Source organism: Rissa tridactyla, chromosome 3 (genome assembly GCF_028500815.1).
Source record: "Rissa tridactyla isolate bRisTri1 chromosome 3, bRisTri1.patW.cur.20221130, whole genome shotgun sequence".
NCBI classification, from domain to species: Eukaryota; Metazoa; Chordata; class Aves; order Charadriiformes; family Laridae; genus Rissa; species Rissa tridactyla.
In genome coordinates this window covers 16,557,432-16,572,395 of record NC_071468.1, presented here as the reverse complement: position 1 = coordinate 16,572,395, position 14,964 = coordinate 16,557,432, and the positions used below count along the sequence as shown (strand labels likewise).

General features: G+C 40.5%; 1 protein-coding gene across 4 annotated transcripts in view; it reads left to right on the top strand.

Annotated features, from left to right (window-relative positions):
• Window positions 1–14,964, top strand: part of CNIH3 (cornichon family AMPA receptor auxiliary protein 3) — an 87,495-nt gene that overhangs the window by 27,181 nt on the left and 45,350 nt on the right. For 2 of the 4 annotated variants that reach the window (XR_008465333.1, XR_008465332.1), the window contains one exon: window positions 7,986–9,658. The exons of 1 other annotated variant lie outside the window; for it this stretch is intronic. Coding sequence is in view for 1 of the 3 variants with exons in the window: in XM_054194757.1 (XP_054050732.1) it covers window positions 11,694–11,774 (81 nt within the window). In the remaining 2 variants the exon portion in view is untranslated. Of the gene's footprint in view, window positions 1–7,985; window positions 9,659–11,639; window positions 11,775–14,964 lie in introns of those variants that run through there. One more of the 4 variants, XM_054194757.1, reaches the window with a different exon arrangement.

Below are 14,964 nucleotides of genomic sequence, written 5' to 3'. Positions count from 1 at the left end.
TGAACATTTTTATCGCTGTCAAAGATAGTCAAATATTAGTTATCCAGGTGAAGCACATTTTCACAGTACATATAGATACCATAAAACTTGCGTATTGAAACAAAAGCTCGTTTTAAAAGTTGTATATACAGAAGGTTGAACATCTGCTGTTAGCCCCTACGAATCTGACAGATATTCAGATGTGAAGTCATGTGGTGATCTACTTTCACAATATAATATGGCAGTAAATTCAGATGCCTCAGATTTGGGGCCCAAAATTGCAGGGTTTGGAATTCACATCCGATGTTCAGGGACAGAAGACCCTAAAGTTAACAGACTGCATGAAAAGAGTTTATATGACTATGGTTGGTGTGGCTTTGGACTGAAATGCAGTCAGATGATTGCACTTAGCTTATCTGGAGACTCCTTCCAGTTGGATTTCCCACCTTGCCTAGGAATTCAAGCAAACTGAATATATCTTTGCCTTGCAGCACAGTTAAATTAATGTTTCTATGACTCAAGTTTCTAAGCTGAAAGTCGTGTTCTCAAAGAAGACCTTGGCTGTGTGGTGTCAAAAATGGAAGATGTCAGGCAGTATTCATGCACTTCTGTATCTAACAGGAGCAACATTTTTATTTTTGCTTCTTACAAGTCAACAAGTAAATTTCATTCATTTTAACCGCTCCCTCTGGTTTCTAAGAAATGAAAGTGAGAATACGTTGCTAAACAAGTAAGCAAATTTACTTGACTTGAAGCAACTCTCAGCCCTCTGTGCCTTTTACAGAACACTGTTAAATTACATCTTAAGAAAACACAGTACGACCCTTCGGACAGATGGTCAGTGTTTTATGAGCATAATTTTATTAAGTTCAAAGAAAGTCCCACAGAAAGAATATTGATATGTACAATCAAAGGATTGGAAACTGCATAATGCACTTGGGTTTAATTCAAACCTGGCAGCCCTGCAGGATGAAACAATCCACGTAGGATAATTTTGGAACGGGTAAAGGTGCACACGCTCCCCAGTGCAGTTTCTGGATATTAGTGTGGAGGTACCATTTGTTGGAGCAGAAGAGTAATTAAGTCTTTGTTCCTCTTCGCTTGCACCGAGATGATTAGCAGGGAAATCTCATTGTGCTTGGTATGCTTCGGAGTTTTGCAAGGCAGACGCTTTTCTGATAGGAATTGGATTTGCTTATTTCAGACAGGCTGGTGAACAGCCACCAGAGGACAGCTTCCGTCGGCCGCTGTGTCAGGCTCGATGCAGCCTGGGCACACCTTGCCACACGCAGGTACTCATCTTACTCAGAAGAACAGTTAGATGTTTGGCAGATCAAACTGTTTACTCAGCTACTTAAGCTCCTGTGCAATAATTCTACCTTCTTCCTTGGGAGGCACTAGTCCCACCTCTTCAAGGCAAGAACGAACTCAGTAATGGCCCTTTGTGGACACTGATCGTCTGAATTCATCTTCCCAGTGACTTTTGTGATAGACTTTTTTTTCTTTCTGGGCATCTATTAGCCTGCTAGTCAGCTCCAAGCCACCTCCCCTATTTATGGGCATTTTTACAGAAGGAAATTAATAGGATTCCACATCGTGTGTGGACTTACAGTTCACTAATTCACACTATTCTTGCCGGAGACTCCTTAGTGCTAAAGGCAAAATAGCTTACTGTACTTGCAAAGCAAGATTACTTTCTCCTGGCAAGACAAAGCGGCCTTAGTGGGAATTAGGGCAGCTAAGCTGCAGTGCTTGGAAATTTACACCCTAATTATCACAAATTAGCTTCTCTATCTGGGCCAGAATGAATATATGAAGAATACTCAGGGGGTTGTCCAGTGTGTTACCTTTTCCTGCAGTATGATCTCCACTGAGATTTGTCTGGTCACATTCAGATTACCACAAAAAACTGTTCCACAGCTCAGCTCAGCAAAAGCACTTTCTGATTTTCAGTTATCTGCATGTACAAAGTACCTCTCATAAGGTATCTCACATATACACACATTAGTGACAACAGTAACTGATAGATCATTAATATGAGTTGTAAATAGCAGTACTGCTAAAGTGTCATCTTTACTTCCCTTTCAAGCCTGATTCTGCCAACTTGATTAGCTTTGCTTATCTGAATAGTTTTGCTTATGTTGATTGTTTCAATACATAATTATTGTCATTAAAATGAATACTTCAGAAGCCAAAATAATCCCGCCACCTAAATACTTGCTGGAAAATATTTTTCTTTTAGATAACGACGTCCACAAAGAAAACACCTGCCTCGAGGCAGTTTGATTTTGAGAGCTACTTAAATTGAAATCCAAAACAAAGTCTTACAATATCTGTTAGGGGGTGGGAAAAAAAAACGTTCATTCCCATTATGTGTTTTTTCACATTAGTTTATAGGTCATTAGTTTATGTAACCCAGCCAGCAAGAAACACACATATAGCACCTAGGCCTCTGAATCAATTAGCTGGCTGATGTCAACGGCACTTACATTCCGATAAGGCAGTTGCAGGTTAAAGGAGAAGAGAGCTTATTTTCTCTAGAGAAGAACTAAATGCCTTGAACTGAGAAACAGAATTTGTGTGTGCGTGCGTGCGCAGTACCGTGAGTCACAATAGTTTCTTAAAGGCTGTTTAACAGGCTGAAGTTGACACGAGTCATTGTTCTCTTCCCAGGTAATGACTAGTTGAGATCACATTTAGCTCTTCCATTTCTCTAGTAATCTCTGAGACTTGTATTTCATTGATCTTCCAGTGAACAACTGCTTCAGAGTTCTGAGTGACAAGTAAAGGCTTTAAGAAATAACATGAGAGAGCTCCATTTGGAGACCATGGATGACTAGAGCTGGCGCCTGTTACTGCTCGACCACTTCGGTCTCAGAAGGAAAAGTGACAATTAGTTTAACAAAAGAAAGCATACCTTGTCCTTACCGATTAATGGAGGTACAAAATATATAGGACTTGGAAAAAGACAGCTCTGAATGATAGATTTTATATTAACTTCCAAAAATAAGCCAAACAAGGGCAGAATTTTTATTTACTACGTCACAATCACTGTTGCTCCTAGCTGTTCCTAGAGTTAAATTGAGCATTTCAGATGGCATTCTGAATATTTACTTAAGATCTAGACCCAAATTTTCATTATGTGATTCTTGTGGTCTAGGCAAGTTTATTTAGACTTTTCAAGATAACAGAAAGAAGACAACGACAGAACCCAAATGAAGATAACATATTTGTGGTACAAAATGCGCTAGAACCTCCAACCAGGGTGTCAAACCTTTCCTGTTCTCTAATTCATAAGAGATGGGTAAATTGCAGAGAATCGCCTTGTCTTGCTGGTTCTGCTTCACACGAGATATTTTTTATACGATGTTAAAAACAGGGTGGCTAATGTATTAAAGGTTTATATTTAGAACAGGAATGATCTTTCAGCACAGCATTCTCATGAGACTTCTTGCTAAACATGTTCCCACTCCTCCATTGCCACCTCCAACCTTTTCTTCTGGTATTTTTCCAATTTGCAGATAAATTCTTCAGTTCTTGTTGTCAAACGCTAAAATAGTTTTTATAAGGGACTTTAGCTGAACTGACTAGAAATTCTAAGTGGATACAGAGTGCTACAATCAATAGTTTAACTCCTACAGTCATAAATATCCCTATTTATGCTTTTTTAGTTTTCTCTCTGGTATAACATGAGAAATACGTTTCAAAGTTACAAAAGCTTAGGGGATCGGTTTGGACAATCTTTAATTAAATTCAGCATTTGATAAAGAATTCTGTAACGGATATGCTAATAATACAACTCGTGTTTTTTGGGCAATTTATTTTTTTGCCTTTGAACAGAGATCAGTAAAACCTGATACTAATTTAGCAGAGGCAGAGGACAAGGAGGCAGGGTTAGAAGGGTCCTGAGCTGATGGCAACCAGTCTGTTTGTACTGTCAGAGCAGTGCACGCTGCTGTATGTCTGTATAACCTCGCCTTCCTTTCACGTCACAGATGTTCTCACCTCTCATAAAACTGCATCAAAAGGGAAAACACTTTTTCTGAATAAGTGCAGCCATAATTTAATGTTTACATATTAATTAGCCAACATTTTCATTTATGCAGACCATATTGTAACTATTCATTTATGCATGCAAGTTAAAAATGACTAAGACCATTAATTCCGTTAGAACACATATGTTGATTTGGTGAAATACTGAATTTTTTCTAAACTATAGCGAAGACACCAGGCCTTGGTTTACTGCACCAGATTGTTGTTTTCTGGACAGCAGGGATGAGCATTCAGCAGCAGTCTCAGTATAAAGAGATAAAGAGGAAGAGCATTTGGTTCAATATGAGAGAGTTTAATCTTCCTCTGAGAAGGAGAACTGTTGAAGGGCATCACATATTTGACTTTGTTCTGGCTTCTCTGTTCAGAATAATGGAGCCATGAGGTGTGATCTGATACAGTCTGCAATGGGTGGGAGCAACAGCAGGGCTTGTACATTAGCAGAATATTTCAGGCTCCAGGGTGGGAAAAAATGAAACGCCATAAAAATTAGAGGAATTTAGCCCAGAATGTTATTTCTGTGTTTGGACAAATGCATATTTTATGCAAATTGTCTTATTAGCATAGCTAACTCTGCGGGATCTTCAATGACTGATGAAGGATTTCTTATAGGTTACTTAATCAGAAGATTTGTTATTCCATTTTTGTTCCTTTGATGGAATTCAGTTATTCAGAATTGATAAAGTTGGAGCCCACTCTCTCCCCAGCACAGACCCAAATTAACTTCCTTCTTAGCAGGATTAACCAATGTTAGTAAGAATTACTTGTGTAAAATTTCCATGTACTGACGAGAAGCAAATCAGGTAATGTCAAAGGCAATTAAGACTGTTTCAGATATTCCATATTAAGATCCTACTTTCTATTCCCTACCTGGGCTCCCATTTTTATGTTGGGCTTCCTTCCCAGGCTAAGGTTCTTGAAGAGTTCAGAAAAATTTCATGAGAAAAAAAGTAGACATGTTATTTTGCCAATGCTGAAAATCTTATTAGTAATCTATGGAAGGCCCCTGGATTGTTTATGTATTGGAAGGACTCCACATGTGGAAGGAAGAAGCTTTTGTAAGATGAACATGCTTTTTGCTGTGGCCAAAAGTCGTTATCGTCTTTGGCTAATTTTAATCCTGAAAATTTCATGCATAGTTACTAGAAATCTGTTGGACTTAAGCAAATTCTTTCTCTATTCCATTTCAGTGATTATGCTTTAAAGCAAAGCCTCCCCAGCAATTGCTATTTCCACTTGCTTTTGGTACTCTGTCCTGGAACCAAGAGCAGAGATCCTGTCTTTCTGGAGTGCTTAGTATCCTGTTGGATCATTCATCACTGGTGAGGAAGAAGTCTTAATGAACTCGCAGGAGACAAAAGCTGAATTTGGAGGAGGCGAGGAATTGGGAGGCAGTGGAAGGACGAGGCTGAGACTGTGAACTAGCAAGATAAAGAAAAAACAGGGTAGTGGGCAAGAACTGTGCTATAATGGGGAGAGGAGGCTGGAGAAATAGGGCAGAAAAGCATAGCTTAGGAATTAAGAGGTGCAGTGATATCTATGCTCACAGTATCGCTCCACTAACCCTGCAGATAATGGAAAAAGTCCCACATTCCCTGTTCTCAAATACTCTTCTATTTGTCAGCAAATTGTCAGTGAGGTGCACAGTCAAAATGTGCATCATGCCTCTGTGGTGCTGGTTATCAAAGCATGGGACAGAACAGTTACTGGGATCAGTTACTTCAGGTGAGTGATCTAAGTTGCAAATCTGAAGCCCCAGTTTTGCCAGTGACCATTATGGGAATGAGTGTGATAGTGAATGATTCTGATACTGGCTGGCAAGTGAATAGTAGAAGCAAAGCAGTTTAGTGTCATGCTCCGAACACTATTATTTTGCTATTTAGGAACATTATTGCATATTAATCTATGCTTTTAAAGTGGATTTCAATAATTAAACATGGGGATCGTAGCCTGACAGGAACTTTATGAAATTCAACTAGGACAAATGTAAAGTCCTGCACTAGAGAAGGAATAAGCCCTGGCAGTGATACAGGCTGGGAACTGACAAGTCTGCTGAAGACAACCTGAGACAGGCGGTGGAACAGGTTGCCCAGACAGGTTGGGCCATCTCTGTCCTTGGAGGTTTTCAAGACTTGACCAGATGAATCCCTGAGCAACCTGGTCTGACCTTGCATTTGGCCCTGCTTGGAGCAGGAGGTTGGACTAGAGACCTCTGGAGGTCCCTTCCGACCTGAACTTTCCTATAATCCTATGATAATGTAGTTAAAATTTATTCATCCAGTTCCTATATAAGAGGGTGGAAACAGTATTCTTGCTAACTGCTGGTGAAATAGCATATTTATTCACCTGGCGGTAAAATGAGATTCTCGTCAGTGGATTTGTGAACTACCATATTCCTGGTGTCTGAGAATAAGACTTCATTAACAAAATGTCACTTGCCTTTATTATTGCAAAAGTAACCTTTCAAAAATGAACTGACCATGAAGTAATGCAGTCGTTTCATTTGGAATCTGCAGATAATCTGAAATAATAATGTGTAAGGGTATGAAATGCTTCTATTAATCTCTATGGGATATTAGCTGTAAGACCAAAGATGGCAATTTGTATATTAGCATTGTTAATAATTTAGTATTACTTGAAGTTCACAACCGAGAGAGTCAGATGTACTATTTAAACATACTCAATCTAATGAATGACAATTCTCTACTATAATTAATATAATGGCTTTTACTCTAGCAGGCATTCAGTAATATGTTACACTTAAAACTATACAATGTAACAATAATATATGAATCTTAAAACCATGAACCATCTTGTCTCAGGGTATACCACCTTGTTGGTGGATTTATGGTGATTTTAGCCTCGCACTTCAGGGACTACTGGTCTTACAAAGGCTTGTCCTTTAGGTTTATACAGTTGTGGTACTTATTTGGGAGTTGAAAGGACTCGTTAGCAGTCTCTTCTCATCTCTGATGCTGTTCTATAAATTAGCCACTGGAAATTTCTTTCAGTACCTTCAGATTCTTTCATTATCTAGCACAAAAGGTCATTTCATATAAAATCAAGTGCTCCAAGACCTGCTAACGTAAGGACATCCTGAATTCATAAATCTACTAAATCTATTTTCACAACATCTATAGGAACATTGGATGTCATTTGGTTTCAAGGGATGTCTGTTGCTCACCAGATGTACTCCTTTGTTATTATTTATCTAGTGACTGAATTTTTTTGGTCCCTTCATAAAGGTCCTCACAAAGTAAAAATCCATCCTTAAGTAAAAAAATCCCAAACCCTCTCTGTTTGTGCTTCGACCTATGATGATATTTGCAGAGTGATAGCTTTGAAAATCAGCATCTCAGTACCGGTTGTACAAAAGCAGCACCACCGTCTGTCCTCTTGTGATGACTCTGTATGGAATTGGGATCAGACTATATTGCAAAAAAGAAGGTCTGCTTGATTCTCTAGTTCCTTCAGGAACCTGCAATCATATTTTCCAATAAATATGCATGGTAAAGACAAATACTTCCTGTTTACAAACAACAAACCCAAGCCACAGAATATGCTTCAGTGCTAACTGTATCATGCAAAAACTTAATATGCTCAAGTAAAGCAAGGACCCTTACAGTCTTTTGTAAAAACCTTTTCTCCAAAGGTTTTACAAACACATTGTCATGATCTGTTTGTGTGCATTGTGGGATACAGCCTACAAAACCAGTTCATGTAAAAACCTGTGCTATGAAGTATTGTCAGGCTTGAAATACCTTGTGTGACCCATCAGAAAATACATTTAAAATAAATAGTTTCTGGTTAAAGATGAGAGAATGCAAACCATTTTTTTTAATCAATCTGAACATGAATTTACTTTCTGTTTCTTACTGTCTTTCTACTTCGTCTGAAATTCATCTCCATGCTTCAGCTTTCTGAATATTTTTTGCTGCTGCCTTCCCGGGTTACAGGTGTGTGCTGCAGGGTGAGAGCAGAGGTCCCTTCTGGGAACGGCTTGCAAATACACGACCTGGAGGAAGCACGAGCATTTGTGAAATTTTGAAGACAGCAGAATGAAAGATGAGGTGCTAAATCTGAGACTGTGGCTGCTAAAACGAGCTGCTGACCACCAGAGAGCAAGGACTAGTGCATTTGCTAATGGACTGCTGCAGAACCTCTGGGCTTTTTATTTCTAATAATAGATAAGAAACCCAGGTGTGTCTCAATGTGTGGATGTAATTTTGTGTATTTTGGGAAAAGAAGCATTAAAATAACAGTTTTGAAAGCACCAGCTTTTTTTCTAAAGGTGGTTATACTCTGTATTTGTCTGGTTTGTCTATTCCAGATCCCTTCAGCTGATAATGCTGCCTCCTCAGCTCTCTCACCCTCCGTCCTGGCCTCTGTGATAGGCATTATTTCAAAGGAGCACAGCTGGGTGCTTGACTGTAATTTCTCATGCAGCCAGAATCAGATTCATCAGTTCATTTGAAGGTTAAGACCAAGACCTTAGAAGTGGATGGGGAGCTAATAGTCAGGCTGATGTTCCTGCTGCGCTCACAGAGGCTTAAACCAGTGAGAAGAGGGCCAGGCACATCCATATTATTTGCACCTTTTGCCCCAGATGCGGCAGTTTGCAGCGGTCTCATTCAGAAATGACAAAGGAACGGCTCTGTGCTGCGAGGTCTTCATGCCACAGAGCGCTGTAATGAGCTTGTAACGAAATGGAGACAAGGAAGACTTTTTAGTGATTACTGAGACCAATCTGAGAGATGTATTGAGTGAAAGGGAAATCTTTCCACCACTTGCTATCACTTAAATATCTCAGGATACTTAAGGTATCCTCGTGGTATAATGTAAGAAGAAGTCGGTAGGACAAAAGCATCCTAAACGCATCTCGATAGATTTTCCTTTCACTGCATATCAGAAACTTTTGTAATTAGTCAGCTGCTAGCAATGATTAATTACTAGAAATACAGCTAATGGGCAACATATGTTTCAAAATCAGTACCAGGAAAGACTGTGAGCTCTTGGAAGTGCTTTGCTGTGGAACTGTCTCCTTGCAAAATGAGAAACAAATATTTTGCCTGGTGTTCATTGAAGAGTTACAAATACATAGCTGGGATGTAAATGAATATGAGACACAATGAAAAAGAGGAGAATATTTACCTTAGAGTGTAGTCCTAAGTCCTAAACTGATATTTGATGGTTGTTTCCACTTCTGTCTTTTATGATACCTAAATGTATGTATATTTTTATAGACATGTATATATATATGTCTCTGTGTGTGTGCATATGTGTAAGTACTCCAGAAAGAAATATTTTATTTTGGTTTTCTTGGAAGCATCAGTTTTTCTGTGTTGAATCTTAACGTATGTAATATATATCCAGATATTCAAGTAATTGTGGCAAAAAAAAAAAAAAAGTAAATCCAAAGATGACTTCTGTACCTCATTTACAGCTCTTTTCAAAGTGTGTGGTTATGAATAAACCATTTACTTTCGCAAGCATACGCTCTGCAGGATTTCAGGTATAAAAGAATTAAAAGGTCAGAGAATTACAATGCATTTACTGCATCCCTGTATGACAGCAAAGCTCATTACTATTTGCCGTGTTCTGTCCTTCTTAATTAAAGCATCAAACCACATGTACAGTCTGGAGGAGCTCGATTATAAAAGGTTACATCAATCAGTTTATTCCTGATTGGTTTATTAATTACTGGCCTTGACTCTTGATCCAAATCAGGACTTTTTCCTCAGGTTAAAAGTGGATATTATGTTAAAAATAATATACCATATTTTTAAACAAAAATATATTTTAAACATTTAAAAAGAAAGCTTGTACTGAACTTGACTTTGATGGAATTACAATCTTCTGTACCATGAAATAAAAGTATACATAAAAGTATAGAAAAAATTCTGTGAACTGAAATTCTTCGTAAGTTTTGTAAGTATATTTCAAATATATAGCTTTCATCCATGGTTTTCAGAGTATTTTTAAATGGAACTTCTGGTGGCTCTGTGATATTTTCTTTTGAACACTTTTTGCTTACACACCTGCTATATTCATAGAATCATAGAATTGTTTTGGTTGGAAGAGACCTTTAAGATCATCAAGTCCAACTGTTAACCTAACATTAACAAGTTAGTGCTAAACCATGTCCCTCAGCGCTACATCTACATGTCTTTTAAATACCTCCAGGGATGGAGACCCATTGTGTCAGCTGATGCACTCCGAAGAGGTGGAAGAACTTTTGATGGTAAAACTGAAACTGATCTCCTGCAGAAATGGCTCTGGAGACACTATGGATGCAGTTAGAAGGCAGGGGCTTACCCTTGTGTCTGGAGACACTATGGATGCAGAAGGCGGCAGGGGCTTACCCTTCCTTCCTTATTTTAAGTATGTACTTCAGCAATTTGGATATTGCTTATACATGAAAGTCATCAAGAGCACTCTCCCAGTTTGTGGCATTTAGAGTCATAGAATCATTTAGGCTGGAAAAGACCTGCAAGATCATTGAGTCCATTAACCTGTCACTGCCAAGTCCACCACTAAACCATGGCCCTCAGCGTCACATCTACAGGTCTTTTAAATACTTCCAGGGATGGCGATTCCACCACTTCCCTGGGCAGCCTGTTCCAATGCTCGATAACCCTTTCTGTGAAGAAATTTTTCCTAATATCCATTCTAAAATTCCCCTGGTGCAACCTGGGGCCATTTCATCTTGTCCTATTGTTTGTTACTTGGGAGAAGAGACCGACCCCTACCTCGCTATAACCTCCTTTTAATTTAAGACAGGTTTGTCTTTATTTACTCTAACAGTAAACATCTTTTTCATCTAGTGGGAAAGGGCGGGCTGATCCTACTTTGCTGAGCTACTCTGTCTCAGCTTATGAGCGCCCAGGCTCGGTTTCTGTCCCCGTTCCTGTCCCTCTCTCCATCAGAGGATGGCCACTTTGGCACTGGCCTCTCCATGCTGGATGACACCTTGCCACTGCCTCAGCCTTCCGCTGGCCGCGCTCCCCTCCTCGGCGAGGCCCAGGCGCCTGGACGCTGGGGCACGTCTCACCAAGATTAACCTGATCCTAAAAGGAAAAAAAAAAAAAACAAAAAAACCAAACCAATTAAAAAGAAAACAACACAAAAGCCCCCCAAACTACTTCAAGTTTAGGCATACAATTATCTTGTCAGGATTTGCCCTGAACTGATCCCAGCCTACGCTCGTTCCTCTCAAGGTGTCGTGATGTGACTTCAGTCAGAAACAGGCGGCCCTCACGGCAGACGCTGCCCGGGCGGCGGCGGAGCCCCCCGCCGCCACCACCCCCGCGGAGGGGACCCGCCCCTCGGGGTCGCCCCGCCGGCGGGGCCGCCCACCGCCGCGCCTCGGCGGGGAGGGGAGAGCGGCGGCGGTGGTGGAGGGGCCAGGCCGGGTCCCCTCAGAGTCTGACGGCGCTGCGGGGGTCGGGACGGGCTCGGCGGAGGGGAGGGAGTGGCTCTGAGGGGACCTTCCGTCCCGGCTCTGCCCTGCCCTGCCTGTGTGTGTGTGAGGCTCCGCTCCGCCGTCAGGGCGACCGGTGGCTTCGCCGCTCTCCCCGCTGGGCTCCCGGGGGTCCCTGAGCTCCCGGTCGTCCGCCGGGACCCCTCCCCGGGCGGCGGCAGGGGTGGGGAGGGCTGTCCCCGCCATGGCCTTCACCTTCGCCGCCTTCTGCTACATGCTATCGCTGGTCCTCTGCGCCGCCCTCATCTTCTTCGCCATCTGGCATGTGAGTACCCCGGCCCCCCGCCGCCCCTCCGCCGCGCGCGGAGACCGTTAAAAAAACGGTTGGGCGCTGTTGGTGGGGGGGGGAGCGGGCGGAGGCCGTGCCGTGAGGGGAGCGGGGCGGCAGGACGGGCCGGGGCCGGGGCCGGGATCGGGATCCCTTCGCCCGAGGAGCCGAGGCGAGGCCTCCCCGTCGGCCGGACTGGGACAGGACAGACAGACAGAGCGCGCCGTGAAACCTTTGCGTGGGTTATTGTTTTATTTCTTTAACGCTTGCAGCCCGGGTGCTACCCCGGCCGTGTGCCTGTGGGGACCTGCCGGCTTCGGCCGAGGTAAAAGGTGCTCCTGGCTCTGGCAGTGGCTGAGCTAAAACGTGAGATCTTCGAGGTAGGAGCAAGTGGTTTTTTTCTTGACGGAGAACAGAGAGTTGTGAGGGAGAAACCGCCCCGTATCTGATGAAGCAGTCAGGTTGTTTTTCCTCCGATAATAATTACTAGGTCCGTGACTTCTTTTACAGCCGGATCTGAACGTCGAACTTCCTCACGTTTCTAACGCATGAGCTGGATGTTTGAGTCCACCTTCGGTCATTTCGCTCAGAAGTAGTGGTGCTTGTGCCTTACTGTACGCGGGGTGACTGTGGTAGGCGTTAAGCGGGTGACTTAGAAGGTGTTTATTTCTGCCATGGTGAAATTAATTTGCAATTCTTTTACACGGTTACGTATTTTGGAGTTATTTACGCTATGTGTGTGCCACACAAATAACTTCATGCCATAAACATTCAGGGTGGAACGGGATGAGGTGAAAAAGAGAGCAAGTCTCATGAATGCCACTGCAGATACCTGATGGAGTAACATTAAAAAAACAACCCAAACAACTCCTTTGCCTAACAAGCAAGGGAGGTACAGAATTTATTCTTATTGAAATGAGAGTAAAAGATGCTAGCCTAGTTTTATGTAAGCATATTGGAAGTATGAAACAGATCACTCTGTTGTGAGAATTCTTTAAAATATGATTGTTCTGAACTGTTAATGGTGCAATTACAGGTCTTTTCCTAGTAATGAAACCACAAAAGTGTGATGGTAATGTCAAATACTGTAGTGGTGTCAAGTACCTCAAGGCTGAAAAGGGTTTCTAGCAGTCAACTTCTGCATTCCTGTTGTCTCAAAAAAGGAGTGGTAAAATTGATGACTTATGTTTTCTTCCCTCCTTTCCCCCAAACCTTTAGGTCCCCGAAAGTGTGGGAATTCTACAGCTTCTTCAAATGGTTTTGAGTTAAAAGTGTATTCTACTCTGAATCTCTTGCAAAAACTTAAATGGTTATTTCCTTCATTACTACGACAATTTTAATAATTTTAAAATATATTTTATTTCTGCTACTGTGTTTTACCAGTCATCTTTTTTTCTTGACTAAAATTGTTGTCTGAAGACATACAGTACTTCGGGAAAATTATTCTTCAATAAATCAGTGTAGTTATTGCAAATTTACTCTTAGTGGAACATTTTTCAGCTTTCAGTCTGTACATTTATGGAGAGTAATCCATTAGAGCTCCATAAGAGGCAACTAAGAAAGGAAACCTTTTGTCAATACTCTTATATTTCTGGTGCATGTTTGTTATGTCTGTGGAAAAATTGTTGAGGGGTTGAAATTGAAAATGGCTGGAAATGCTGTTCCATTGTAATAGAGCAAGAATTGGTACCCTCTTTTCTTATAAATAGATAATAATTCTATTAAAATACGTGGTTTGCAAAGGTCATAGAATAATAGATTTAACACCCTGCCAGAATAAACTTTTGACCATGCCCGTTATCCACATACACAAAACACAAGGATTTTTATCATCCTTTCTATAAGAACTGTTATAATCTGGTTTCTTACTTCTAAAATATAGTCTAACATGTAGCTTATGTACTGAGTCACAGGAGTTTCTTTTACTTTAAACATCTCGGTGTGAAAATTTTCCCAAGAAACAAAACTCCTACTCCTTCGCTGTGACCTGATTTTGTTCACTGTAGTATAGTTGTAAGGGACAGTAGATATATTTTAAATAGGTTTTTATAAGGGCAGTGGAGGTTTTTATTAATTATATTTTCCTGTTAAAATGCTTTTTAAGTGTTTTGGGTTGAGTTTTTTTTTTTGTTGTTTGTTTGTTTTTTTTTTTAAAAAAACCAACACATTTTGTTACTAAGAATAAGTTGTTAATTAGTCTGAGCATTCACTCTGAAAGATTTCTGAGGTTCTAAGACTGAACGAGAGCTTATATTTTGTAAATTATTTTAAAGGACAAGAAAGAATGGTAGCATTTGGACTTCATATTGTTCTAACCTGAAGCTGGCTGAGGTTTGGGCAGTTATCTGGAATGAATTAACAGTGGATCAAACAAAATCTCATTTTCTTCCTGCTGGGAAGTCAGATGAATTATAATTTTCATTAATATTGATGTAATAGGTTCAACAAAAACTGTGAAATGAAAACAAAAGAAGAGGGTAAAATGAGGATTTTTATTTTTGGAAACTGCATTTCTGATGCCTTTCGTCGTAAGAAGTTAAATGCTCTCCATACATTCCTGTGCTCTGTACTATTTGGGGACAGACAGAATGAAGCTGGTTGGAATATTTTAAAGGAATTGTAAATAAAAGACAGAAACTCCTTCAGACATCTGGAACATGTAATAATTTTTTTTCCTATCTCTGAGTGATCTTTTCATATAGGTTGCCAGTGGTGTCATGATAAAAAAACCCCAAAAACCACACTAGATGCTATCAGTAACATTTGTTTAAGCTATGCACAAGATTTATCTTAACATATTATTGCTGGAATTTCACTCATACGTAATAAATGAAAGGAGAGGGCTGAAAAATTGAATTCTGCATGTACTACATAGTACCAATACCCGTCTCTGTGGTATGGGAATTGTTTAAGCATTTAGGTTGCTCAATGACCACATTACCTCTATCTGTAATGACACAATATTAGAAACATCATGTAGAAGCGGGTGTTTTTGTGCCATTGTTATGGAAAAGTACTAAAGAATTTAGTTGAGGATGATGACCTTTCTGCCTGTTTTCTTCTAACCAGCCTTTGGAATTTAATTGAACCTTACATTCCCATTCTAGAATTATATAGGCTGCTTCAAACAACTCTTTCAGTGTTTAGAGTATACTTTATGCAACACTATGACTTTCAAAATTCAGGA